The sequence below is a fragment of the Microtus oregoni genome, unplaced genomic scaffold (genome assembly GCF_018167655.1).
Source record: "Microtus oregoni isolate MIOR12 unplaced genomic scaffold, Mior012 000019F_ref0000042, whole genome shotgun sequence".
Lineage (NCBI taxonomy): Eukaryota > Metazoa > Chordata > Mammalia > Rodentia > Cricetidae > Microtus > Microtus oregoni.
In genome coordinates this window covers 10307879-10330927 of record NW_024543078.1, presented here as the reverse complement: position 1 = coordinate 10330927, position 23049 = coordinate 10307879, and the positions used below count along the sequence as shown (strand labels likewise).

General features: G+C 54.9%; 2 protein-coding genes across 2 annotated transcripts; one reads left to right on the top strand and one right to left on the bottom strand.

Moving 5' to 3' along the window:
• The first annotated feature begins 386 nt into the window (after nt 1–386).
• Nucleotides 387–11018, top strand: Mydgf (myeloid derived growth factor). Its single transcript, XM_041669759.1, has 6 exons — nt 387–557; nt 1916–1966; nt 7448–7509; nt 8492–8573; nt 9070–9142; nt 9697–11018. Exons 1-6 carry the CDS (start codon nt 405–407, stop codon nt 9774–9776), a joined length of 501 nt encoding a protein of 166 aa, XP_041525693.1. The 5' UTR covers nt 387–404; the 3' UTR covers nt 9777–11018.
• A 200-nt stretch (nt 11019–11218) lies between these two features.
• On the bottom strand, nt 11219–22309 carry Tnfaip8l1 (TNF alpha induced protein 8 like 1). The gene is made up of 2 exons (XM_041669758.1): nt 22219–22309; nt 11219–13563 (listed from the first exon to the last, which is right to left on the bottom strand). The coding sequence occupies exon 2, from the start codon at nt 13557–13559 to the stop codon at nt 12999–13001; it is 561 nt and encodes a 186-aa protein (XP_041525692.1). The 5' UTR covers nt 13560–13563; nt 22219–22309; the 3' UTR covers nt 11219–12998.
• Between the last annotated feature and the right edge of the window lie 740 nt (nt 22310–23049).

Genomic DNA, 23049 nt, shown 5'->3' with positions numbered 1-23049 from the left:
AACTACTAAAGATACTCTAACAAAATAAAACACAAACCCCATGCTGCCTGAAAGGTGGAGACCTCGAGTCCATTTAAATAAGATATAAATGTAAAAATACCGGAATAGCTTTTGCACCCTAATTACAATGACGTCAGGCATTTTTATATGGGGAACCCGAACTTGAGCCGGAAAAAGGCAGATGTTACCCCTGCAGCACCGACACGAATTTTCTCCATTCATCGAGGCCGCCAATCAGAGGCGCCGTCTGGCATCACGTGCCGAGTTGTGACCCGCCCCAACACGGCTGCCAAAGCTGCGACGTGTGCGTCAATGAATCGCGACGACGCGTCCGGCGCAGGACGCTCCACGTGTCCCTCGCCGCGCCCCGTCGGCGGGCGCCTGCGCAGTGGCCCGGAACCAAGATGGCGGCGCCCAGCGGAGCCCTCTGGACCGCGCTGCTCCTGGTGACCGCGGCACTGGCGTTGGCGGGCGCCGTGTCCGAGCCCACCACCGTGCCGTTTGACGTGAGGCCCGGAGGCGTCGTCCATTCCTTCTCCCAGGACGTAGGGCCTGGGGTGAGTGCCGAGCCTCCCTCGGGGGCATCGCCGACCGGGCACTGCCGGGATTGGACGGAGCCAGTACCGGTTCGTCCCGGCGCCCGTCGGAATGGCAGGGGCGGGGTTACCCGGAGACCGGCTACTCAGAGGGGCGTGGCTGCCTCCGTCGCCGCCTGTCAAGCACTTCCTTCCTTCACGGCACTCTCCCCTCGTCCAGCACATTCTGGAAAACGGGATTCTGGGTGCTGAGAGCCCTGGGTCTCAAGAGACTTCACTTCGCTATGCAGGTCCCGAGAGGGTTGCTCGTGAGCTAGGACCAGAAAGGAAACACCCTTTTGACCATTTCCTGAGAACATTCTTATTTTTTGCTTTTGCTTGTTTGTTTTTTGTTTTTTGAGACAGGGTTTCTCTGTAGCTTTGAAGCCTGTCCTGGAACTAGCTCTTGTAGACCAGGCTGCCCTCTAACTCACAGAGATCTGCCTGCCTCTGCCTCCCGAGTGCAGGGGTTAAAGGCGTGGGCTACCACAGCCCGACTTGAGAACACTCTTGTAGCCCAGAGCTTCCTGGCAGGATTGTGTTGCAGGAAGGAAGTAACAAAGGCTCGTGTGTGTCAGGCACTCCCAGGTACTGAATCCAAGGCCAGTATTCTAAACGGTGACTGCTGTAGGCCACGTGACCTTCCCAGGAAACACTCCCATCCCACCCCACCCCCCAAGGATTATGCAAAGTTCTTTTTCTTTTCTATGCTACTGAGATGGAACCTAGGGTCTCACACAGGCTAGGGTTCTACCCCAGCTCCAGCCAGAGCTCTACTGCAGATGTACGTTCAAGGCCTCTCTCTACTGTTTTACCTTCGGTCACCAAGACCGGCCGTCATCTTGCAGTTCTCCTGCCTTGGCTTCCTTGGTTGCTGTTAAACCCAGAGAGGGAGCATTCTGACAACCATCTGATTAAAGCAAGCTATATTTAAAAGTGCACAAGGGACTGACTGGTCAGCAACTGCCTCCCCCTCACTGGCTTTTGAGGTCCTTTTTTTTATAGAGAAGCATTAGGATTTATAGAAAACAGCTGTTGAGATAATGGGGCACTCGGGGATCGAGGTAGACCAATGTGAGAACACACTGTGTGGAAAGAGAGTTGTCACAGGCGTTCAGGAGTTCAGCATAGGTTGAAAAGTGTGTTTCCCAGGATACATTTGGCTTAGGAATCAGAGATTTATGCATGGAGGCTTATTAACAGTTCGGTCAACATGACTCCTATTTGGTTTCACCTTCGCTGAGGTGATGGGCATGCAGCCCCACGCCCAGCATGCTGGGGTCTTGATTCTGCGCAGTGAGACACCGGCTCTTCAGCCTCCTTCTCTTTCTCTTTTCCAGGGCAAGTTTACATGTACATTCACATATGCTTCCCAAGGAGGGACCAATGAGGTGAGTCACTTGGGGTCTCAGGCAGCTGGTGTCGGGACGTGGCCTCTTTCACGTGTAGGCGTGTTCTTGGCAATCAGCACAGAGACAGTGCAGGTTCAGTGCATTTTCTTTCTTTTTGAATTTTTCCCCCCAAAACAGGGTTTCTCAGTAGCTTTGGGGCCCCGTCCTAGAACTCTCTCTGTAGACTAGGCTGGCTTTGAACTCGGAGATCCGCCTGCCTCTGCCTCCTGAGTGCTGGGATTAAAGGTGTGCGTTACCACCGCCCAGCATTCTTTTTGAATTTTGGAAAAGATTTATTATTTTTTTAGTATGTATGGGTGTTGTGCCTGCATGGTGTCTATGTACCACATATGTGCTTGGTGCCCCTGGAGACCGCAAGAGGGAGACACGGCTCCTGGACCTGAAGGTACAAACAGCTGTGCGCTGCCATGGCGTGTTGGCAAAGCAGCCAGTCCTCTTAGCCTCGGAGCCACCTCCCAGCCCCATGTTGTGCATAGGCAGGATCACAGTGCAGCCTAGATGAACCAGCCTTCCATGTTTTCCAGGCTGACCTCAGTCTTTGGGCACTCCCCTGCCTCCCATCTCTCAGGAGTTGACTGACAGCCTTGAGCTGCCATTCCTGTGAGACTCTTCCTCACTCCAGAAAAGAGGTACCTTGTCAGTCCGTCATTCGTGGTTCAGAGTCCGGGATGACCCCTCGTGACCTACGTGAAGGAGCAGTCAGGGCATCCCCGCTGCATCCTGTCCCAGTCCCTGCGGGTGAGCCCAGTTACCACTGCAGGAGGGTGGGGGAAGCCTGTGGTGCTCCTGGCTGCACTGGAGCTGCCTCCCTCCCACTGCAGCAAGGACAGCAGTAGCTCAGTGTTGTAGCGGAAAGCACTGGATTCTCAGTCACAAGAGCCTGAAAGGACCCCGGGCTGCCTTGGCTTTTGCCTCATGGAGCCAGTGACCTACAGTGCCAGTCCCTGACTATTGATCCGTGTGTGATCAGTGAGTACTGTGGTTCTATTGATCCGTGTGTGATCAGTGAGCACTGTGGTTCTATTGATCCGTGTGTGATCAGTGAGCACTGTGGTTCTATTGATCCGTGTGTGATCAGTGAGCACTGTGGTTCTATTGATGTTGATCCGTGTGTGATCGGTGAGCACTGTGGTTCTATTGATCCGTGTGTGATCAGTGAGCACTGTGGTTCTATTGATGTTGATCTGTGTGTGATCAGTGAGCACTGTGGTTCTATTGATCCGTGTGTGATCGGTGAGCACTGTGGTTCTATTGATCCGTGTGTGATCAGTGAGCACTGTGGTTCTATTGATGTTGATCTGTGTGTGATCAGTGAGCACTGTGGTTCTATTGATCCGTGTGTGATCAGTGAGCACTGTGGTTCTATTGATCCGTGTGTAATCAGTGAGCACTGTGGTTCTATTGATGTTGATCTGTGTGTGATCAGTGAGCACTGTGGTTCTATTGATGTTGATCCGTGTGTGATCAGTGAGCACTGTGGTTCTATTGATCCGTGTGTGATCAGTGAGCACTGTGGTTCTATTGATGTTGATCTGTGTGTGATCAGTGAGCACTGTGGTTCTATTGATGTTGATCTGTGTGTGATCAGTGAGCACTGTGGTTCTATTGACCCGTGTGTGATCAGTGAGCACTGTGGTTCTATTGATCCGTGTGTGATCAGTGAGCACTGTGGTTCTATTGATGTTGATCTGTGTGTGATCAGTGAGCACTGTGGTTCTATTGATGTTGATCCGTGTGTGATCAGTGAGCACTGTGGTTCTATTGATCTGTGTGTGATCAGTGAGCACTGTGGTTCTATTGATGTTGATCTGTGTGTGATCAGTGAGCACTGTGGTTCTATTGACCTGTGTGTGATCAGTGAGCACTGTGGTTCTATTGATGTTGATCTGTGTGTGATCAGTGAGCACTGTGGTTCTATTGATGTTGATCCGTGTGTGATCAGTGAGCACTGTGGTTCTATTGATCCGTGTGTGATCAGTGAGCACTGTGGTTCTATTGATCTGTGTGTGATCAGTGAGCACTGTGGTTCTATTGATCTGTGTGTGATCAGTGAGCACTGTGGTTCTATTGATGTTGATCTGTGTGTGATCAGTGAGCACTGTGGTTCTATTGACCTGTGTGTGATCAGTGAGCACTGTGGTTCTATTGATGTTGATTCGTGTGTGATCGGTGAGCACTGTGGTTCTATTGATCCCTGTGTGATCAGTGAGCACTGTGGTTCTATTGATCCCTGTGTGATCAGTGAACACTGTGGTTTTTATTTGTCAATTTGTTTTTGTCAAATTTGTTGGTGCTTTTTGACAGAATCTTATCATGTATCCCTGCTCCACCTGCCTCAGCGTCCTGAGTGCTAGATGACAGTGTCACTACCCGTGGGCAGTGGAATCTTTGTTATTTCAAGATGGTCTGTGCCTTAGGAGGCTTGCCTGAGCGGTCAGCCTGGGACAGTCCTCAGGTCAGCCTGTGAGCTGGCAAGGGGGCAAACTCCCAGCAAGACCATCCCCCTACCATAGAATGCAGGATAGGTAGCATTAAGGCCAATCGCCATACAGTTAGAGATGCCTGTGCACCATGGGAGCCAGAGCCGGTCATTTACGGGACATAGTGGTGGCTATGGTACCTTGCACATGAGTGGTCTGCGCAGAGCTTTCCATGGGGCCAGCCAGTGAGTGGAAGTGGCTCAGTGTCCATGGACGGACAGGCATGCACAGCCCAGCACCTGTGAGCAGCATTGCGCATGGACAGGGATAGCAGCCCTGCTTGTGGCGTGGAGTGCGTTGAGCATGGATATAGCAAGTGAGAGTAAAGGAGAGAGAGGCTGCAGAAGGCCTACACCTTCAGCCAGGTGCTCGTGGTACCCAGCAGAGGCCAGAAGGGAGTGTCTGACTTCCAGGACCAGGTATGGAGGGTTGTGCACTGCCATGTGGATGCTGGAAATTGAACCCAGCTCCTCTACAAAAGCAGCCAGTGCTCTAACCACTGAGCTGTCTCTACAGACCTTCAGTCAGTAACAAACTAGCAGTAGGTGCAAGATGGCCGTCAGCTGGCATCTGCTAGCAGCCCCACGACAAGCGTCCGGCCTCTTTCCCGCTGTAGGTATGATTTAAAAACACATAGTTTTTAACATGTATGTATAGTAAGGTTTGTGAATGTGTATACGTGTGTGTGTTGCCCACTGAGATTCCCTAGAGCTGGAGTTATGAGTGTTTGTGGGCTACGCTGTGGGTGCTGGGGACTGAACCTGGGTGTCCTAGTCAGGGTTTCTATTGCCGTGAAAAAACACCATGGCCAAAGCAAGTTGGGGACAAAAAGGTTTATTCGGCTTACACTACCACACTGCCGTTCATCATTAAAGGAAGTCACACAGGGCAGGAACCCGGAGGCGGAGTGGGCGTAGAGGCCGTGGAGGGTACTGCTCACTGGCTTGCTTCCCATGGCTTGTTCAGCCTGCTTTCTTATAGAACCCAGTACCACCAGCCTGGGATGGCACCTCCACAGTGGGCTGGACGCTCCCCGTCAGTCACTGATTAAGAAAACGCCCTACAGGCTGGCTGCAGCAAGATCTTCTGGAAGCGTTTTCTCAGTCGAGGCTCCTTTCTCTCTGGTAGCTCCAGCTTGTGTCAAGTTGACATGAAACGAACCAGGACAGCAGGTCCTCAGGACAGCGTCTGTGTGGCTAGCTGCTCAGCAGGCTTCAGTCAGCTCGGCTGTTCTGCTGTAGCCATTGCTGCCGGCTACAGGCTGGGATCAGTGCTCCCCCAAGACCTTGGAAACAAATGCAGATCCCACTTCAGAGCCAGCTTCAGGGAGCTCAAGGGACAAATGACAGTGACAATTTCCATTACACGGAGTGGAGCATGGCCTGACCTGCCACGGCCAGATGGAACCTCAGAAACACTGCGCTCAGTGAGGAAGTGGATGTGCTGGGACCGGGAGGGAGTCAGGGGGAGCTGAGCACCAGACTTCCCTTGTCGTTGATGGGGCAGAGGGTCTAACGCATGGTGGTGAGGACCTGGCCTCACTGATTGCGTTTTAACGTGAATGGTCCCGGGAAAGGAAAATTCCCACTTTATTTTGTCAGTGGGTTTAGGGATTGGCTGTGCCTGAGATTAAATGAATATAAGAGGGGCCAGTAGCAGGCGGGTGACAGCACTCTGCGCTGAGGCAGGAGGATCAGGAATTCAAAGTCACCGTCAAGAATACCCTGGGTGGGGGCTGGAGAGATGGCTCAGTGGTTAAGAGCATTGCCTGTTCTTCCAAAGGTCCTGAATTCAATTCCTAGCAACCACATGGTGGCTCACAACCCTCTGTAAGGAGGTCTGGCACCCTCTTCTGGCCTTCAGGCATACAGACAGAATATTGTATACATAATAAATAAATAAATATTTTTTTAAAAATGCCCTGGGCTACAGGAGACCCTGTTCTAATGGAAAAGCAAGGCATGGACCTCTTAGCAGCATTTCTCGGATGGGCTGTTTCTGGGCACAGAGGCCCTGGAGTAGCCTGCCAGTTCGGGATTAGTGTGTCTGTGGACTGACCCAGAGCCAGAAGTTTAACCCTGGCGTGAGTGCAGTTGGGGCTCACGGCTTACCTTTCAGGCAGAATGTAGCCAAGCGGCCACAGGGTCCCCTTGTAATTGATGTAAACATGGCCTGCCTTAGCATTGGAAAACCGCTTCTTTGAAGCCATGGAGAGCAGTAATGGGAGCCCCAGGGCTGGGGATACTTGCTGTGAGAACTAGTTGGCTAGGGTTTTTGTTGTGATTTAATTTTAATTGTTTTATGTGTATGGTGTTTTGCTTGCATGAATGCCTGTGCACCAGCTGCATATCCTGGTGTGTGTGGAGACCAAAAAAAGGCATCAGGTTCCCTGTAACGAGTTACAGGTGGCTGTGAGCCTCCGTGTGGTTCTGCAACAAAACCTGTGTCCTCTGAAAGAGTGGCCTGCGCTCTTAGGTGCAGAGCCATCTCAGCCCTGGTCATTGTTTGAAACAGGCTTTCATAGTGTAGTCCTGGCTGGCCTTGGATTTACAGTGTAGCCCAGGCTGGCCTTGAACTCACAGAGCTATCTGCCTCTGGCTCCTGAATGCACCACTGTGCCTGTATTGTTTTTGGTTTTTTGAAACAGGGTGTCTCGTGTAGCCCAGGCTAGCTTCCTATGTAGCCAAGGCTAACTCCTGATTGTCTCGGGTGCTGGGGTGACAGACATGCTTCACTGTGCCCTGTTTCTGGGGATGGAGCCAGGGCCCCATGCTAGACACTGACCCACAGGCCCCAACCCTTATCTAGCTTTTAGACAGGATCTCACTGTTGCTAAGCTGGGAGCCATTCTCAGGATGTCGTCCTTTATGGGAAAAAGGGGACATGGGCAGTGTCTTGATCCACTGTAGGGCAGTGTGTGTGGCGGCCTTGCAGAGAGGCCCACCTGTCCTTGCTCAACAAGCCTATCCTTTCTCCCCAGCAATGGCAGATGAGCCTGGGGACGAGCGAAGATAGTCAGCACTTCACTTGTACCATCTGGAGGTGAGCCGCAGCCACTGGCGTATGTATGGGTGGATGGGGGTGTCCTGCAGACACTGTGTATGCATGGGGCTGGGGGTGTGTCCTGCAGACACTGTGTATGCATGGGGCTGGGGGTGTGTCCTGCAGACACTGTGTATGCATGGAGTTGGGGGGGTCCTGCAGACACTGTGTATGCACAGGACTGGGGGGGGGGGGTCCTGCAGACACTGTGTATGCACGGGACTAGGGGTGGGTCCTGCAAACACTGTATGCACGGGACTGGGGGGGGGTGTCCTGCAGACACTGTGTATGCACGGGGCTGGGGCTGGGGGGGGTGTCCTGCAGACACTGTGTATGCACGGGGCTGGGGCTGGGGGGGGTCCTGCAGACACTGTATGCACGGGACTGGGGGGGTCCTGCAGACACTGTGTATGCACGGGACTGGGGGGGGGTCCTGTAGACACTGTGTATGCACGGGGCTGGGGCTGGGGGGGGGTCCTGCAGACACTGTGCATGTGCACGCCACATTTGATTCAGGACAAGTAGGGAACAGACTGGAGAGTGGCCCTGTGACCTTGGGGAAGCTGCCAGTGTGTGTATTAACACCACAGCACCAGGAAGGGGATGGGAGGAGGGCAGGGAGCTGGGAGTTAGGTCACAGAGCAGGAAATCACCACAGTGCTTTTTGGCAAATTTTAAAAATTGAGATAGAGCCCTGCCTTCTGTGATGTACAGTCAGCTGCTGTTTCTCTTAATCACCAGCTCTGGGAGGCAGAGGCAAGGGGATCAGGAGCTCAAGGCTAGCCTTGGCCAGCTTGGGCTACCAGACACCCCATCTCTCCTACCCCAGGGGCTGTCCCCTCCCCTTCATCCCCGGCACACACAGAGCTCCTTCCCATCTCTGACTTCACCTTCCTGGAGATTCCTACCATGGAGTCCCACGTCATCAGGCTCTTTCTGGGGCCTCGACTGGGTCCCACCAGCGTTGACTGTCTCCCCACAGGCCTCAGGGGAAGTCCTACCTGTACTTCACACAGTTCAAGGCTGAAGTCCGGGGTGCTGAGATCGAGTATGCCATGGCCTACGTGAGTGCCAGTCTCGGGGACCTGAGGACAGAAGGGGTCTCCAGATACCATTCACTGCAAGGGACTCAGCCATCCCACTGACCCCAGGGCTCCCACATGAGTTGGGGCCCTCAGCAGAAGGCCTACAATGTGGGCTTCTGGCCCATCCCTCTACATAGACCTCCTTTGCCCCAGGAGGCCAGAAAAATGGGGAGGTTGGCAGTAGAGGCACCCTGTGGAAAAATGGGAGGAGCCAGGGTGGAGCAGGGTAGCCTCGGTCTTCTCCTGTCCCTCAAGTCAGCCAATGACAGGCTCAGCATACTAGAGCCGTGTAGCAGCCTCCTCAGGAGTGTTACTGGGAACCCAGGTGACACTGAGGCTGTTACCTGTGAGCTGACCCTCCTGGGATCCCTGCTGGGAATGCCTGGCTTTAGACCACAGAGCTCAGGAGACAAACCGAGGGGACTCGAGGGCTTCCCTCTCTCTGTGTCTACTGAAGTGTCCTGTTCTCTTTCAGTCCAAAGCTGCGTTTGAGAGAGAGAGTGATGTCCCCCTTAAAAACGAGGAATTTGAAGTGGCCAAGACAGCAGGTAGGTGAAGATGGGACCCAGCAGGCGGAAGGCATGCAGCTCCTGGCAGGGGGCCTCGCGACTACGCTAAGGATGGGTGGTGGGCTAAAGAGAAGCCTCTTGCAGCGTGGACCCTGTGCCACAGCTGTGCCAGTCGGTTTGGGTGGTGATATCCTAGATCCTCACCTGCACTGGTCTGCCTCTGCGGCAGTGGGTCCAAGGCAGCTGCTGTAGAAAGCAGAGCTCCCCAATCTGGAGTGTCAGGCTCTGAGGACCTGGTGAGGGAGACACTGGCAGAGCCCAGGGAAGTGGGTCCATGTCCTCAAAAGAACCTATTCCAGGCTTCACTGGGGGACTTATGGGGGTTCTCCTTGGCCACGCCCCTAGCTCCCCACTGGAGGGGTTCTAGGTGGGGCTTCAGAGTAGCTACATTGGCAAGCCTGTCCCGGTGCCTGGCTCTGCAGTTTTCCACTTTCATTCCCCTCCCGCCCTGCCGTGCCCTCTGCTGGCACTGCCCCAGTTCCAGCATTTCATGTGGCATCTTGTCAGGGCCCAAATGTGCTTGTGTCTTGCAGTGTCTCACAGGCCTGGGGCCTTCAAGTCTGAGCTCTCCAAGCTTGTGATCGTAGCCAAGGCAGCACGCTCGGAGCTGTGACCCCCGCCTGCCTGGGCGCACTGCCCACTACTTGTCTGGGACGCTGGTGTTGCCCTGTCTGCAGCTCACACTGCAGCACTGCTGAACTCTGAGCCTGTCACCCATCTCCCCAGGTGCAGGGCATGCTGGGGGCCCGGGGGAGGGGGCCTGGCTTTGCGCAAGTCAGGTGTGGTTCCCCCTCTGAGCTGCAGGTGAGCGCCCCATCCCCGGGACTGTTTCTTACCCACCCAAGGCACCTCCATTCAAAAGGAGGGGAAGAGACGGAGCAAATAAACCAATAAACACCACCCCAGCTGGGGTTCTCTGGGCTCAGGACTCAAGCCTGGATTCCACTGCCTTCCATGGTAGCAGCAGCAGGCATAGGCATGTGTCTCCCCCAAGAGCGACTATCACACGGCCCCCAGCCCTTCATGGGGAGTTTTGTGTCTGTGTCATTTCTGTGCCCACGGAGGCCAGAATGGGGTTTCGGGTCCCCTGGATCTAGAATCACAGGTGATTGTGAGCCACCTGTGGGTGCTGGGAATCGAACCTGGGTCCTCTGCAAGAGCAGCCAGTGCTCTGTTGAGCCACCTTCCCAGCCACAGTAAGAAATCATTAGAAACAAAAATAACCTGCAGCCAAAGAAACCTATGTAAGCTAAAAGGTTTTCAGAGGGATCCCTTGGCCCCCCAGCTTTGACCTTGGTCCTGACCTCTGGCCAAATACCAAGTGAGAGTCTGGGGCTGCCAGGCAGGCCTGTACCTGACACAGGCCTGTAGGGTGCTGCGGTCCCCCATTGTTTAGGGGTGGCGTCCCATTGCGTGGACTAAACAGCCTCCTGCTACCCTCAGCTTCAAGGAGGGGACCCTCTGTGAATGGGAGGCTAGCCTAGGCTGTGTAGTGAGTTCCAGGATAGCTCAGACTGTACAGTGGAACCCTGCTTCAATACAGGGGAGTTGACCTTTAGGACACTGAGTGGAAACTGAGGACTTCCCATGCTGCATGTGCCCCAGAAGGACATAGCCATCAGCGTTGTCTGAGGGGCCCGAGGCTCGGGGCTCCAGTACCTGGGTGTAGGTGACATAGTCCTAGCCTCACGCCCCTCGGTGTGAAAGGACCCAGGATGAAGTGAGGTCACTGACTGCCTGGCTCACCCCATGTACCTTTGAGGGTCCCCAGCTGTTTGCAAGAATACAGAGCAGTTAGAACTGGGCGCCGGGACACAATGGCCCTTTAATATTTAATCTTAAATTTCTGAGAAAAATTTTTTTTTTTTTTTTAATATTTATTTATTTATTATGCATACAATATTCTGTCTGTGTGTATGCCTGCAGGCCAGAAGAGGGCACCATACCTTATTATGGATGGTTGTGAGCCACCATGTGGTTGCTGGGAATTGAACTCATGACCTTTGGAAGAGCAGACAATGCTCTTAACCGCTGAGCCATCTCTCCAGCCCCTGAGAAAAAATTTTATGATGCTCAGCATGAACCTAGTGCCTCAAACACAGGAGGCCAGTGAGGCCACCAGCCTGTGCGGAGCCAAGGGAACACGGTGGAACCTGGTCGGGGAGGGGCTGGCAGGGGAGGAGCTGCCTCCTTAGGGCCTCTGACATAGACTCTGGGTGGTGGGCGTGGCAGCAAGCACCTCTACCCATGTCACCAGCCACACGGTGGCACCTTTAAATATTTTTTCTAGCATAGGCCTGTGATCCCAAGCATTCAAGCAGTTGAGGCAGGAGGATTGTGAAGTCCAGGTCACCCTGAGAATCTAAACCTAAAAAGGAAATAAGGTTAGCTTGATGGCCGAGGCTCCGTATGGCATACCAAACCCAGTGACACAAAATAATAAAGGAATATGTCCCTCGTGTGCTCTGGCTTTCCTTTTCATCTCACCCTTAGGACCACAGCCCCGCAAATCTCAGTCTGTTCCCCTCATTGGTCCATCTGGTCAGCATGAGGGTTTCATCTGGGGACAGCGGCATGCATGTTGGTGTCCCAGTTTCAAGATCTGGCCCAGGGCCTAAAGTGAGAGGAGTTTCCCTGTGGAGCTGGTGTGAGAGAGGGAGGCTTCCAGGACCTGACCCCTTGAAAACAACAAATATTAACAATCAGTAGTTGTTGATAGAATCTCTGTGTTGGCCACATTTGAAACACTAATAAAGCCTCTGTGACCCCCAACCAGGCCCCACAGGATGCAGGTTGTAAACTTTGTCCTAAATACTCACAGCTGTGGGTGTTGTGTGTCCTCCCCATCTCCCAGATCACCTTAACACCTGCAGCATTGCAGAACCCCGGCAAAGTGCAGAGGCACTGTCCTCACTAGGGGTTCTAGGCGGGGCTTCACACTGGCCACGCCCCCAATCCCTTACTGGGGATTCTAGAGCACTAACCCACACCTCAGCTGTGCACACACGTTACTGAAGCCTGACCACCTTACCAAGGATAAAAGTCTGTCTCATAGTGACCATAAGGTTAAGCTCCCACATGTGTGGTCAGGGTTGGTTACAAGTCCTGGCTGTCATACAAAGAGAAAAGATGGGTTTGTTTCCCAAATACGGCATTATAATTTAACACAGACATGTATCTCCAGCAGCCCTGCCCTGCTGAAGCTGGGGACAGCTTCTGAGGTCCCCAGGTTCCTCCCTCCCAGTGAGGACTCCAGCATTCCCACCAGCTCAGTCGCTCCTTGCTGACTGGTTCTCTGCTTCCACTGTGTGGTTTTGGGGATTGAGCTCCCGTCACGACTCACTGAGCCACCTCAGGGACGGCTTCTTCCTGCTCTTAGGTCCTGGATGCAGTCTCCAGATGGGGTCTCCTCCAGATCCCAACACGGAAGTGTGCTCATCCCCAGCCCACATGACGGGCTGGGATCCCTTCAGCCCTAGACTGGTGCCAGGGCTTGAACTCCATTTCCTAAAGTGAGTCACATTGGGAAGCCCTGAGAGTTAGGAAATGAACATAAACATTTGGCAGGGGGCAGGGAGCAGGGCTTGGGGAGTACAATTTTTTACTCCCGAGTCTCCATGACCTTATCTGAAAGAATGACAGTACCCAACAATGAGATGGTGGAGCACACCGGTGTGACCCCAGCACTCAGGAGGCAGCAGGAGCAGCATCAGTTCAAGGTCAGCCTCGCCCCGTAGAGTCTGGGGTCAGGCTGGACTACAAGACAGCTTCTCGGAAGTAGAAAGGAGCAAAGCTGGGACGAACACTGATGTTCTGGAGAGGTCTCCAGGCCAGGTCAGATGCCGCCCTCGTCCAACATTCTTCCAAGGCCGTCACAGATGCGGCCCAGGTGGCTCCGATACGGCTCCGCTGGGCCGTACAGCGCGGCCAGGAAGTCGCCGTTGGCTAAGTGGCCGAAGACGTGGTTGATGCGGCCGTGGGACTTGGCAGTGAGGTGAGGGCCGGTGGCCTGGTGCAGCAGGTCCCGGCACTCCAGCAGCCCCGCGGCCAGCACGCGCCGGTCGAAGGTGAAGTCCACCTGGTGGAAGCTGAGGGCCGTCATGGCCAGGCTGCGCATGCGGCCCTGGAACCTTCGCAGCTGGGCCAGCTCGTCCCCGTCCAGCTGACCCGCCCGCAGCAGCACGGCTAGCTTCACGGCCACCTTCACCAGGTTCTTCACCACCCTCTGTGCCTCCTTCCGGCTGCGGGTGAACTCCTTGGTGGCCTGGTACAGTTCGTCCAGGATCTCGCTGCTGGTGTCGTCCGCGAACACGGCCACCATGGCCTTAGAGGCCATCTTGCTGAGCACTTTCTTCTGGGCCTGCAGGGCCAGGCTCTTCGTGCTGAAGGTGTCCATGGCCCTGTGGGATGACAGACACAACATTCAGGTCCCGGGAATGCTTGAGGCTCGGCACCACCCTACTCGCCAGCTCGCCAGATGAGACTGCGGGAATGCTTGAGGCTCGGCACCACCCCTACTCGCCAGCTCGCCAGATGAGACTGTTCCTTCACTGGACGTTGAAGACATTTGAGCTGACAAGCGACCAAAGGGACAAGCAGGTGCAAGCAGTTCTAGAATTTTCCCCAACAGAAGTACTCAACACAACTGAGACTTCTCATGCCTCTTACCTAATAAACTCCTACACACCTCCCAGTACCCAGAGCCCCTGACTCCTGTTGGGTACTCCCTCTGAGCCACACAGGGCTGGATGGCTGCGACCACCCCCTCCACCCCCGAAACACATAGGGAAGTCAGGGCCTGACCCCTCTTCTGCTGTGTTCCTGGGGACCCGTGGCCCCTCTGGAAGTGCCGAGGACACACAGAGGCTGTATTGAGACCAGGCCCTTGGGCCTTGGTGGGCCATGCTTCATGGCCAGGCCAGCAGTGCCCACCCTCCAGCCCACTCACCCCGATTCCTCTACAAAGCCGGCTTTTGTGTGAACCCAGACTCCAGGCAGCCCCTACTCTCACCATCCTCTCCTTGGCCTTAGCGGTCAGGGGCACAAGGATGGCTGGGCAGCTTCCCTTCCCCCAGCGTTCAATACCCCTGCGGTGTACTGGCCAGGGCCCAGACAGGGCTGTTGACACAGGGCGCCCGCCATGTGAACCCATTTCGTCACTTGGGCCAATGTCATTCTGCAAAGAGCACAGCCCTCCTGAGTGGCCCAGGCGGAGAAGAATGGACAATGGTGGGTGGAATCTGTCCCATCAAAGTCCACTCACACAGCAGGAGAGGACGGTCAGTCCCCAGCGTGGCCCCACACCTGAGGGCACCACACACACCAGACACGGCACACCTGCCTCCCCAGCACTTGGGGGGGGGTCAGAAGTTCAAGGTCAGCTTCCTCCAGCAGACCAGGACTGAAGGCCCAGGGGTTGTTTCCTAACTGACACTAGACAACAGGGAATTCTCAATAACAAAGTCTGGAGTCTCTGTTTGGTTTGGGGGCTGTGTGACTCCAGAGGAGTGCTGACTCTCTCTGGGCCTTGCTTTCCCCATGGACAAAGCCAAATTGAACTCCTTGGCTCAGGAGTGAAGCTGAGAGCGTGGACAGACTTCCGCAGGACTGGCGGGGGCACAGCTGTGGCCTATCCTGGCCATCCCGATTCCTATTGAGCCGCCACCTGGGGCAGCCAGCTGCTGGCCTCCACTTCCTGTTCTGAAACCCATTGTCCTGACCAACCAGGATGTCCCTGTCTTCCTGCATAAGCGGCCTGAGTGTGGCCATGTGAGGCCTTCATGGCAGGGACTTTCCCAGGGATGAGGTGCTGTGGCCTTGGTCCCTGACCCTCCTCAAGCGCCACAGCACCCAAAGTCTGGAGTTAAAGAGCCCAGGCTCCCCTCCAGAACTCAGCCCCACACTCATGCAGTCACTCAACTGCCTGGTGGGTATTTATGGAGCACCAGTTGTATACCCAACACCAGGGCACAGAAGTGATGCAAAGAGACCCTGTTTCTGCCTCCCCAGCACCCCGGTTCTGCCCTCTTCTGGTTATACATGACTTGGGGACCCTCTTGTGCCTGGAGTTGACCCCTCCACCCCTTAATTCATTTCTTATGTATTTTCACTTTTTCCCCCCTTTTTCCAGGCAGGGTTTCATATCACACAGCCTGACCTTTGACTCGGTCATAATCCTCCTGCCTCAGCCTCCCAACTATGAGATGACAGGCGTGTGTCAACTGTGACTGGCTGGAACCCCAAAATCATCCTGAAGAGGCCTTGTGAACCAGGGTGAGGACAGAAACACAAGAAACCAATAAACAGGGAGAAAAAAAGCAAAAATTGGGCCTGGGGATGGGAAAAGCTTGGAGCAAGGGCCACAGAAAGGCCAGTTGTTGGAGCCTCAGGACAGGAGGGACAGGTTGGAGGGAGGGGACAGTAGTGGGAGGTGCATGCACAAAGGACCCAGGGCAGGGCCACACAGTTCACCACAGGTCATCACAGGTCACCACAGGTCACCACAGCTCCTCTCCCTGCAGGACAACAGCCTAAGTCCAAAACAGAGCACCAGGTCCTCTCCTGGGCCCTGGACTGCATCTTAGTCTTGATGGGTTTTTAAAGTTTTTGTGATGTTTGAGACAAGGTCTCTACGCGTAGCCCAGGCTATCCTGGAACTCAGCTGGGTCCTCCTGCCTCTGCCTCCTGAGTGCTGGGGTTAAAGCTGGCTGCCGCCACTGTCTGGCGACCTTAGACTTCTCATCTGCTGCCAAGCCCTACTTGAGCTTTGTGCTCTGAACCCCATCAGTTCCTGCAGCTCCTGGCACTCCACAACAGCTCCCAATATTCCTCCGAGCGCCAGGCTCCCTGCTGGGGACCTTGGCTTAGGTGAGACCTTCCCTTGGGTGGGGACAGATGTAGCCTGGTGTCTGGCTCTGAACTCAGAGATCAACCTGGCCCCTGCAACGAGGCCAAGCCACAGGGCCTTTGCGTGACTGCGGTGACTTCTGGAAGCCAGAGGCCTTTCTGAGTGTAAAGCTCCAGGCTCAGGAGAACTTCCTTGACCCACTTCCTGCTAGTTCTTTTCCTCCAGTTTTTTGGTTGCTTGTCTTTGGGTTTTGTTTTTTGAATCAGGCTGACCTGATCCTGCCTCCGCCTCCTGAATGCTGGGATGAAAGGCATGTGCTGCCATGCCTGCTGGACATGGTGCTGGGGGTGGCACAGCTCTGATCTGTGGGTACAGGAGGGAGGGGAGAGGATGGAGGGATGGGAGGCAGGTCTTGGCAGGGAGCACGGGGCATAGTAAATGTGCTCAGTAAATGTGTTTTCAGTGATTAATCTATTCCTGAATGCTAAGTGGGCTGTGGAGAACTCTGGAGAGAGAGGTGTGGAAAGACAGGTGGACCCCAGTGACTGGAGGTTCAAACCAGGGTGACCCACATGTGTCTCCCATACCCATTTCCCCCCTTGGCCCACCCAAGCACAGTCCGGGGAGCCCAAGGTTGACCTAGAGCACCCACATCACTTCCCAGGTATCTTGGTAGCCTTGGGGCCTTAGGACATTGCTACACCTGGTCAAGTGTTCTCAGAGACTGCCGAGCGGGTAAAGTCTTGCTGTAAACATATGGACCTGAGTTCTCAAGTCCTGACAGAAAAACCAGTGTGGAAAGCTGGGCAATGGTGACACACACCTTTAATCCTGGCACTCTGGAGGCAGAGGAAGGCGGATCTCTATGAATTTGAGGCCAGCCTGGGCTACAGAGTGAGTTCCAGGACATTCAGAGAAACCCTGTCTCGAAAAAAACCAAACAAAAACAAGACGAAACAGAACCCAGGTGGGATGACCCTGCTGTAAGCCTGCAATGGGGATCCCCGGCTCCCTGGGATGACCCTGCTGTAAGCCCGCAATGGGGATCCCTGGCTCCCTGGGATGACCCTGCTGTAAGCCCGCAATGGGGATCCCTGGCTCCCTGGGATGACCCTGCTGTAAGCCTGCAATGGGGATCCTTGGCTCACTGGCCCTCAGGGAGCCTCAGACGACAAGCCGCAACCGCTGGGGGCACCTGGACTCCACTCTCCACAGAGGCACACTGGCAGCCTTGCCAGGATGACCCCTGGAGCCAGAGTGTGCACCATGGAGCCCCCTGGGCCTCACGAAATAGTTCCTGTCACATCAAGTTCTAATGAACAAACAAATGTGATCTGTGCCGTCCTTTGTGACATTCGCCCGCAGGTGCCACTCACACCCCAACCTCAGAACCTCCTTGAATGCCCTCTGGCTCCCAGGATGGCAGCCCTGAGGCCAGGCAGTTGGAGAGCAAGTGAGCGTGGTCCCTCCCACCCCAGCAGGAGGATGTCTGTGGAGGCCAGCCTGGGCTACAGAGTGAGTTCCAGGACACCCTGGGCTACACAGCGACATCCCCAAGCCCAAAATGCCAAGACACCCCCCTTCCTCATGCCTCACCCCTTTCTCAGACCCCCGACTTGCTTGTGGCGCCTGACATTCCTTGCTCACCGCCCTGACTTGCTAGTGTAAGTGATGTCTCCTCGCATACCTCACACGCGATCGATCCTTTGCATACCCAAAGGTGGGTGCAGGTGGATGGGCCCTTGTTCCTGGGCACAGCTGACACCATTTCCCTCCCCAATCCCCAGGCCCCGTCTCCATGGTGACCACAGCCGGCCACACAGAAACCAAGCCAGGCTTCCGCAAAGGTCTGAGGATCCTTGTGGGGTCCTTGCGGCCACAGTGGCCACAGGAGACACGTGAAGCTGGGGAGCCCCTGTGCCATTTCCAACAGACTCAGAACAAACATGGACACAGGCCACAGCCAGGCCATGGGGTGTCTACGCTGGCAGTCACTGTGTGTGGTGCTGGGGACTGACGACCTCTACTGTGCACCCAGACCAGAAGCCAGGCCTGGCCACCAAGCCCCAAGGACACTCCTGTCCCCACCCCTCTCATGAGATCACATTTGCCTGCCCTCAGTTCTGGCTTCTCTGTAGGATTCCCGAGTTTCGAACTCCGGTCTTCATGCTTAGACAGCAAACACTTCACGTGCCAGGCCTCTCTCCGCCCTTGCATGTGCTTTGGCTTCTCTCTCCTCACCCCTCGTTTTGTTTTGAGACAGGGTCTCTCTATGTACACCAGGCAGGCTGACCTCAGACTTAGAGAGATTCCCCTGCCTCTGTCTCCCCGAGTGCTGGGATCAAAGGCGTGCACCATCACACCCAACCTGACCTTTGAATCCTTGTTTTGTTTTGGTTTTGTTTTTTCCTGTGTGTTTTTATTGGGGTTTATCATGGGTGGGAACTGTCACTATCAATCTTAAGAGCTTTATTAAAACTGAAAAGTTTCTGCACCCCGTGAGCCTCTCCACCGAAGCAGCAATCCAATCAGACCAAATCAACCCGAAATATAGATACAACGCTCCCGGATGATTTTCCAGCCTCCCAGGGAGGAGACAGAAAAGAAAGACCGGAAAACCACGTGTCTGTTTGGGGGGGCAGTTTAAATACCCTGTGGGAGTGACCTTGAGCATCTCTGAGGGAGGGGTCATCATTTGGCAGGCTTTCTGAGATGTAGTAGGGTTTGGAGAGAGATGGGGGAGAGGGGACTTGGGGTGGAGCTTCTCCAGAACAGAAATAGCATCTGCATTCCATAAAGTGCACTTATATTTTTATCTCATATTTAGCCCAGGCTATCCCCTCACTATATAAAGCTGACCTTGAACTCCTGGTCCTCCTGCCTCTGCCTCTCTAGCTCGGCTGACAGAGGGTGCCACCACCTGACAACTTTACTTATGATCTGGTTTGCATTCTGTCAACACGGCAGTGGATAAGGGTGCTTGCCACCGAGTCCGACAGCCTGAGTTCGATCTCTGAGACCTACACCGTGGTAAGAGAATCGAACCCCATGAGTTATCATCTGACCTCCAACCCATGCGCCCTGGCTTACACACACACTGTAAATAAATGTAATAAATAATAAATACAACATGATTTACTTAGCTGGAAGCACTCACTCCTTGACTTTTAATCTGGGTTTAACAACCAGATGGCAGAATTCCCAAAACCCAGCAGCAGCTCTCGTAAGACCGACGCTGCTGCCCGCCCCTGGGCAGCCCCCGGTTTCATGAATTCTTTATGTCCCACACGCAGCTCATCAATAATTGATGTAACCAAGCCCGCCATTCTCTTTCTCCGCCCTCGCTGACTGCCCCAGGGTGGCTGGGACGAGGCCCCACGTCACCCAGGCCCCCCAGTCTATCCCGAAGCATTGTCACCTGTTGGGGACTCCACCTGCAAACAGCACCCTTAGCATCAGGACTGGGAAGAGGAAGCTTCTCTGGTGGGGAAGACACTGGAGGTTCTCAAACAGGGTCCCCACAATGATGCCACCCCAAGAATGGGTAGGGGAGACCTGGGAGGCAAGACATGTCCTGAAAAAATGGGGGTTGAGGGCCAGCAACGTGGCTCAGCAGGTAAAGGCGCTTTCTGTCAAGTCAGACAACCTGAGTTCGAGCCCAGGACCCACTCAGTGAAGGACAGCCAGTTGTCTACTCCACATGCACAAAAAAGAATAAATTAATATACTTTCAAGAGACTGTCACAAAGCCACAGGGGCATGGACCCCTGCTTCAGCTTCCACACAGGGACAGGGTTTCTTTAGGGTCAGAGTTTGAGATAAGGACTCACTCTGTAGGCCAAGCTAGCTTCAGATTTACCGCGATCCTCACGCCTCGGCCTCCACTCAGGGTTTTAACCAGGGAAATATGACAGTGTGTGCATTCGTCCCCAGACTGTACCAGCTCCCTCCATTTCCCAAGGCTCCCAGCGTCCACGCAGCTTCCTCTCACCCTCGCCAGGATTCCCGAAATGCCAGAGGCTCCCACCTCCCTCACTGTTGGGGCCCAAGTCCTGAGAATCCTGCCTCCCTCTCCCTCTGTTGCAGCCATGGGCCTCCTCCATGTTCCTCCCAGTTCCTCATCTTACGGTTACAGTTATTTCTCAGGACAGGGTCCAGCTCCAACTGTGAGGCAGAGGAGGGTGGGCACTGGACCAGTTTGGATACTGCTGTGTTCTGGTGCCACGAGGCACCATACTTAACCTCCCCTCCGTCTTCAGGAACTGTTTGTCAAGTGACTAAGTAACCTCTCATGGTCATGACAAAAGGAGAAACTGAGGAAGGGGCCTGGGAGCTGACAGATATTCTCAGAGCAACACCGAGTCAGGAGTGGGATATGAGTCCAGCCCCTAAGGAGCTCATCTTACACAGGGTCACTCTAAAATCAGAGGGGCCTACTGACTCAGTCTGAGAATCTTCCAGAAGATGTGTGCCCCATCAGCCCTTCCATGGTGCCTTTGGGGAGGATTGTGGAAGCCCCCAGCCTGCAGAGCACCCTCTGGAGGGTCCCAGATGGGTAAACAGAGGCTTGGGAACTCAAAGCAACCACCTGGTGGGACAATGCAGAATTTCTGGGGAGAGTGGACTCACCGAATCCCTAGATCAAAGTTCACCCTCCTCAAGTCTCTAGTGAGTCCTGGGTGGCACCGGACTCAGCAGGTGGCATGCACCCTGTGGCCATGACGATTTGGCCTTGAAGTAGGCTGAATCCCCTCATACTGAATCAATATACTAAATCATTAAATCGGTAATCATTGTGGGCTGGGTCCTCGCTTGCCCAGTGGTCAGAGGGTAAACTGAACACAAGTGTCTTGTGTCCCTGTCCCCTCAGGATCCAGCCCTGGCCCAGCACAGGTGTTCGGTGCCAATGTTCTTTGTTCTGTGATAGTCCCCACGGCCCCACCCCATCCCTCCCAGTCACCCACGTCCTAGGTGCGGCCCAGACCATGAACTTGTTATGTTTCAAAATTGGCGCCTGTGTTGCTCGGCTGTGGCTGTAGCAGGTATGAGCAAAGGTCCCGAGACTGGACGGTCCGTGTGGGGAAGGGGCAGCCATTCTCAAGTCCCAGGATGGGAAAACAGGAAGTTTGGCACACAAAGCCCACATTCCTGTTTTTCTTTGTTTGTTTTTATCACAGGGTCTCACTTCACAGTCATGACTAGCCTGTAACTCACTGTGCAGGCCTGGCCTCAAACTCACAGACATTCACCTGCCTCTGTTCCAAGAGCTAGGATGAAAGCCACGCACCCCAAACCTTGGTTCATGTGGCCGTGGGGCTGGTACCCAGGGCCTCCTGCTCAGTAGAACACTCCACCCACCAGACCACATGCCAGTCTACACTTGGTTTTAGATGTGGCTTCCCTGTGTAGCCCACCTTGGCTCTGCCTCCGTGGGTTTTGTCTTTGCTTTAATCCTCCCAGAAGCCTTTAGTCCCAGGGAGTCATGAAACAACTATCTCAAGTCACAGACAGGGAAACTGAGGCTTATAATTAAGTTACTTGTTCAGGGAAGTCAGGTTTGTGTGAGCCATGTTCTGACCCCTAGGCAGGCTTCCAGAGGCTCTGCAGCCTGGAGCGGGGGAAGTGTCTCAGGAGCCTGCGTACAGTTTGGCCCTCACCCTGTCCTGCTCCAGACTGGCCGCTCAAAAAGGTAAAAAGCCACATTCGGGTTCCCTCTGTCTACACATCCCTGGTCAACCACAGGCTACTTTCTGAGCCTCAGTTTACCCTCCAGGCTACCACTGGAAGAGCCAGGAGGTCACAGACCTGGGTCAAGTCACCTGCCAATTATATGATGGGGATTGCTCCAGTTCCCAGCTGGTAAAACAGAGTCCCAGGGCTCAGGGCGACGGGAAGCTCCTAGTCTGGACGACGGGGGTTCAGGTGGGGTCCCTGTACCAGCCAGAGCCACAGTGGGATCTGGCCGGCCACCGCCGGGAATACCCAGGCCGTTCTGGAGTCGGGCTGCACACCTGTACAGGGCGAGGTCCACCATGTCCCCTTGAGAAGGGATAACTAGGACCATTACAGCAGCCCACAGCAGCCTACTCACACAGCCAGGCACAGGTATACAGGGAAACTGAGGCCAGGATGCACCTAGGACAGTGTGGGGATAAGAGGGGACAGCAAGGACCCAGGATGGACGGGTGCGGGGACCCGGATCGCTCACCTGCTTCTCAGGATCCGTCTGGCTGTCACTTTTGTGCAGGCGCCTCTGTGGGGCGGGAACCGCTGGTCGACCGACCCGAGCTGGCTGCTGGGCAGGGGCCACGCCCCCTGGTATAGACACGCCCCCGCACAGAACAAGCCACGCCCCTGCAGACTTTCACTGGCTCAGCGAATAGGAGCGCACGGGCGGTGTACGAAGGGGCCAGTGGCAGCAGAGCAGGCCTCGGCCGCGGAGGTGGGGGGCGTGGCGGGGGCGTGGCCTGTGGCTGGGGGATTCCTCCGGAATAGCGCAGCAGCAGCAGCACCGGACGCCGGACGCCGAGGCGAGGGCGGCGCAGGGGAGTTCCGTGGCGGGAACGGGGCGGGGGGGTGGTGAGAGGAAGGAGACTCAAGCAGAGAAAAATGGGGTACGTGTGCACCCCGCCAGAGATCCTACCGGACACAGCATAGAGACGCGCTCCCGCGAGGCACCAAAAGACACATGGACCCTTCCGGGCTAGTCCTCAGTTTACCCACTGAGTAGTTAGGATGCCACCTGGGACCCCAGTGACAAATGAAGCCCGACGTTTGTCTTGGGACATCTTTGGGATTCACGAGTCTAGTGAAGAACCCCCTTCGGTGGGTGTCGCTGGGGTAAGGGGGACACTCCAATAGTCTCGCTCCTGGTAGCCTCCCTGGAGGACGCAGCTGTGAGTCCTGGGAACTCAACCTGGGAGTGGCTCCCACACCCCCATCACCTCCCACCCTCCCCCCAAATCCGCATCCCCCGTCTGCACTTCCTGTGCCTGGACGGCCCAGTCAGCACTGGAAAGGTCTCAGCGCCATCGCCCTC

Bases quoted from the DNA above. Each gene is read 5' to 3' on its own strand.
- Mydgf (XM_041669759.1), top strand. From the start codon at position 405: ATGGCGGCGCCCAGCGGAGCCCTCTGGACCGCGCTGCTCCTGGTGACC. The intron at 1,967-7,447 runs GTGAGTCACTTG...CTTTCTCCCCAG, and splicing joins CCCAAGGAGGGACCAATGAG to CAATGGCAGATGAGCCTGGG. The intron at 9,143-9,696 runs GTAGGTGAAGAT...TGTGTCTTGCAG, and splicing joins TGAAGTGGCCAAGACAGCAG to TGTCTCACAGGCCTGGGGCC.
- Tnfaip8l1 (XM_041669758.1), bottom strand. From the start codon at position 13,559: ATGGACACCTTCAGCACGAAGAGCCTGGCCCTGCAGGCCCAGAAGAAA.